The 4,795-nt window shown below is 40.9% G+C and overlaps 1 protein-coding gene across 1 annotated transcript in view; it reads left to right on the top strand.

The window, feature by feature from the left end:
- The window catches only part of CDHR1 (cadherin related family member 1), an 83,564-nt gene that overhangs the window by 34,977 nt on the left and 43,792 nt on the right, over positions 1 to 4,795 (top strand). The window contains exon 7 of the mRNA XM_018558411.1: positions 1,762 to 1,878. Coding sequence (XP_018413913.1) covers positions 1,762 to 1,878 — 117 coding nt within the window. The remainder of the gene's footprint in view (positions 1 to 1,761; positions 1,879 to 4,795) is intronic.

The raw sequence follows: 4,795 nt of genomic DNA, 5'->3' as shown, positions 1-4,795 counted from the left end.
GCGACCGCCTAATTTGCCTAATTAGAGAGCCGCCTCTGACTATGAGGACTCAGCTGGCCAGTCGGGGAAGCCGCTCTGCTGCAGTAGCTGCACTGTCAGATGGGCAGTGGGTGACCGGTGTTCGTTTAAGGAGCGCGTATGGCACTGAGTGGTTGTGGGGTAAAGTCTCACCAGCTACGCGTTTCGAGGCTTAATTTTTCTATTATTTAATTTTATTAGTTATTCCATTAAAAGTTAAGTTTTAATTGTTGAAATGGCCAGTTATACTCATCTTCAGAATATACAGCTTGATCATTGTATTTCACAAGCTTAAAACTTGCCCCCTCCAAGCCTCCAGCAATAGAACTTGTACACGCCCCCTCTGTCCCGCCCACCTGTCACTTTTAAATAATTCTCTCCAACTCCCGCCCGTTCTTGCTTTCACCTTTTTGGCTTGAAAAAGAGGCTTTGCCTCGAAATGCGTAGCCGCCCAACATCCAGCGAGACTGTACCCCACAACCACTCAGAGCCGTACCTGCTCCTTAAACGGACACCAGTCACCCACTGCCCATCTGACAGCGCAGCTACCGCAGCAGAGCGGCTTCCCTGACGTTCTTCACATACAGCCGCCAGGGCTCAGCCTGGCCAGCTGAGTCCTCATAGTACTTGACAGTCATATCCAGCACCTAACACAACCACAGCTGTGGCAGCCTGACGCCGTCCCCAGCCAACGGCTACTCTCCCCGTGCTTAGTTCTCTGAGCAGATCTCTGCCTTCATCAGCAATCACTGACTCACCCATCACCCCCATCTTACAGTGAGTCATTTCTTTTCACACATGATTTTTATGCAATGCATGCAATTCCAATTGTTTATCACCTTACATGCAGGGTAGTAGCGCTTCTTCCTTTGTTTTCTAGTAATAAAAACTAACAGTTGTTTTAAGCATTCCCTACTCTATCCAAAACAAAAAAAAGTTTTGGCTGTTTTAAATAATAAAATCTAAATACAAAATTAAAAGATGTGTTGCTATTATTTTGAAACCTTATGAAATATAGTAGACATTCTTATCTCTCTAAGGGAAATCCTCCACCTAGACTTTTTCGGAAGGCAAAAATGCTTTTTTCTTTTGAGAAAAAAATATCCTAGTTTAATTTTTTCTGTAGTTTTTTTTTTTGTCGTTTGATGGCCTTAGATAATAGCAAGTAACATGGCTTCCTGATAATTAACTTTTTTATCACTGATATAGTTTATTCATTGTGCTATCTGTGTGCGAATGTCAATTTGCAAAGTACTAAACCATGCCAGCTTATTTTTCATTTAATTGTATTGACTATTAGCAATTAAGCTGATTGCACCACGGAAGATTAGAACTGCTTAAATGAGTCTGAGACACACCAGGTTATTTTGAGCAAAGGTATTTAAAGTGTTTATGTAAAAGTACCCTAAGCAAAACAGTAGCTGAACGGTTAGTTCTAATCACCCGAGTAGATTGTTTCACAAAAGGGCTGAATGTGTTTCTAATTGTGCAAAATATTAATGCTAATACTATTTAAAAGAAATAACACTGTAGACAGTTGATCCAGAGCATATACAATTTGTTTGCCTGTTGGCCTTGTTTCAGAAATTCATCTTGATTAACTTCTGATTAGGGATCTATGGATGCAAGGTGTTTTTTATTTGATCATTTTTTGTCTTTTGGTTGAACTTTATGGACATTTGTCTTTTTTTCAACTTGCTTACTATGTAACAAATATTTTGTGACACTATTTTATTTTTGCAGAACTTACACAGTTCCAAATTCACAGTAGATCGTCATAGTGGAGTTCTTCGTATTAAAAATGGGGCATCTTTGGACTTTGAAAAGTCAAGAGCTCATTTTGTCACAATATTAGCTAAGGTATGTATTTTTGTTTCTTTTAAATTGTTTATTGCTTTTTAACAATTACAGAGAAATCAATAGCGGTAGAAAAAGTTGACAATGTCATACCGGGAGACGTGAGTGAAGAACGTAGGAAAATATAATGTTGAGTCTCTCTTTGAAAGTGATAGATGGTGCTTCTATCAAGTGGATGCAGCACAACTATATAATATTTCATTCAAGATCAGCTTTGTTTGACATTTACATTCTCTCATAGATTCTTCTGGTGTCTTAGGGAGACAAGGGCATGTTAGGCCTTGGATCAGATAGCCCAATAAGTGCATTACCAGTTCTAGGGGTGTATTTTTTACCATTACTCAAAACTGCAGGTCATTCACCTTCCTGCAAAATGGGGTAAATTTGGGGCAGACTAGAAGTGTGGTAAAGAACCCTTACGAGTCGTCATCACCTGCCAGTCATATTTAAGTAAATACAGCTCAGTGCTTCTGGGAAGTGGTACCACTGGAATATAATTTGTATGCATTTTCTTTCTATGTTGTGCATATAGAGCTTTTTTTCACTCTATCCTGTTATTTTCCAAGTTTCCAGTGGTAGTTCACGTCCCAGGAGAGTTTCTCTGCTTTTCATGTATAGATGTTTAGGATGATCTGGTTGTGCAGTGTTATTAATTATTTCTTAATTATTATTTTTTAAATGTAGGAGATTAAGAGGGTTATTCACAAAGCTAGCCGAAGGATCAGCCGTAGCTCTGTCAGTCGAACCGAAGGGCTGCTGTACAGGCTATCTACTATAGCTCGTACAGCTCCCAAAGCTGGCCGAGCGGCTCAGCCTAGCCGAAGGCATATGCTTCCACTCGACTGAGCCAAAGTGAAAACCGAAGTGGGCCAATCGGCTGGCCATTGGAAAGAAAGCCTCGCAACTGACAGCTGGGCGGAGACTCTTGCAGGTCAATAGGAAACAGTTGTGTAGAGCTAGCTGTCACTGCTAGCTCCGCCCAATTGCTTATTTCTTTTTTTTATTTCTCGTTTTCTTTTTTCAATGATCTTTATTTTTTCTTTTTTCAATGATCTTTATTTTTTTCTTTTTCCTTATTCAGTGATCCTTCTTTTTTTGGAAATCTTTATTGATTTTTTTTTAGATTTATCATTTATTCACCTTTTTAAACATTTTTTCCTACTTTTTTCTTCTAATTTTTGCACTGTTTTTTCTATTCTGCTTCACGTCACTTCCCTTAGAATTGATTCTAAGGGAAGTGACGTGAAGCAGAATAGAAAAAACAGTGCAAAGGCCTATCAGCTTTTCACTTGTTGTTGCTAATGGCAACAGGAGGTTCAAAGTGGCAGTTCGGTGGCTGTGGCCACAGCAGTTTACTCAGTTCAGTTTAGGAGTCAATCACTAGTAGCAACAGCAGTGCACATAGTTCAGTTAGAAGTTCAATCACTAGTATCAACAGCAGTGTACATAGTTCAGTTAGAAGTTCAATCACTAGTAGCAACAGCAGCGCCCAGGTAGAAATGGGTGTGTACACAGTTCATCAAGTGTTACAAGCTGTAATGGTTTGGTGGTTGCTGCTGCTGTACTGGTGCTGCTGCCAATTTGCTAGTCCAAGGTGGGTAGAGTGGACAGAGGGGACGAGTGTCCGGAAGTCAGTAGCCGCGGGGGCTGCTAGTGTGACCTTCATTAGTCACAGGTTCCAGTGGGATTCAGGTTGGAGCTGAGGAGTGACCGGCCGGCGTGTTCCTCATTGCACGAACGCCGGCCAATTGAGATTTCGCGGCTCAAGCCGCTGAGGGCGGAGGAACCAGCTGACGTCTCCGGAGTGAGTCACTCCCTGTGCCGCGTACGGACCGGAGGTGCGGTGAGTATCTTACAGTCCACATGTTAAAGAAGAGGAGTGTCATCTAGGAAGAAATGTATCTGAAATGTGAGGACAAATAGTATTTGATTAGACTGAGAATTCTGAAGCCACCCTGCTCCCTCAGGGTACACATTAAAGTTCTTGAGAGCCAATGCTCTTTGTATGGCAAATAACAATAAACAGCTCTTTTTGCAGTTTCCTTAAAATGTTCTGAGAAACAATTCAGCCAAAAAAGATTTGGGATTTCTTTAATGTTCCAATTGTTGTGGATATAGGTATCTTCAGGTTCAGTACAATTTGCAAAAAGCAGAAGGTACAAGGCACAACCTTGACAGGTGCCAGTCAAATGTGAAAGTTTACCTGAAGGTGAAGAAGATTGTTTTTGTTAGAAGATATGGTTCCCTTATCCCTATGTGTTGTAGGGTTGGTATAATTTAGGGCCAACTGAGGTGATCAAATGCCTTTCCACATCAAGGCTCAATGGTAAGGCCTTACTCTTTTGCTTATTAATAATATCAGTTAGAACAAAATTGCCTGTCTAGTGCTGTTGCTGATTTGCCTGAAGGTTATGTAGCATAAGGATGGGGGTAAGGATTAGTTTACATTTCAGAAAATCATTGTACATTTCCATCATACCTGGAAGGAAAGTTTTTGAAGTACATATAAGTAAAGTTGTCAGGGCCTGGGGCTTTGTGACAACCCCGAGACGCGGGGTGATTAAGGACACTTAATTTGTTGGATGATATCTGAGGGACATTGCTTTCTGTTAGGTAATAATTTTTATGGGTTTGAAAGTTGTGGCGGTCAGTTATTTGGGTCATTTGGACTGTTTTTTTTATATCTATTGATAGTAATTGCCAAAATGATAGGCTATTTTTTCAGGGTGTTAAGTTAGCATTCTCATTGTACTTTGGTATGGTACTTTGCCGCCATACCTTAGTCCTGACATAGCAGCAGGTGACATGTTTTCAGCTGTGCAGGGACTCCTGCATAGCAAGAAAGTGTGGGAATGTGGGGCTTCCCTCACCTGGGTGACCTAAAACATGGCGGAGGAGGAGACCTAAAACATGTGCCCCC

The sequence above is a fragment of the Nanorana parkeri genome, unplaced genomic scaffold (genome assembly GCF_000935625.1).
Source record: "Nanorana parkeri isolate BGI_ZX_2015 unplaced genomic scaffold, ASM93562v1 scaffold338, whole genome shotgun sequence".
In the NCBI taxonomy this organism is placed as follows: Eukaryota; Metazoa; Chordata; class Amphibia; order Anura; family Dicroglossidae; genus Nanorana; species Nanorana parkeri.
This window is presented reverse-complemented; position numbering and strand designations above follow the sequence as displayed.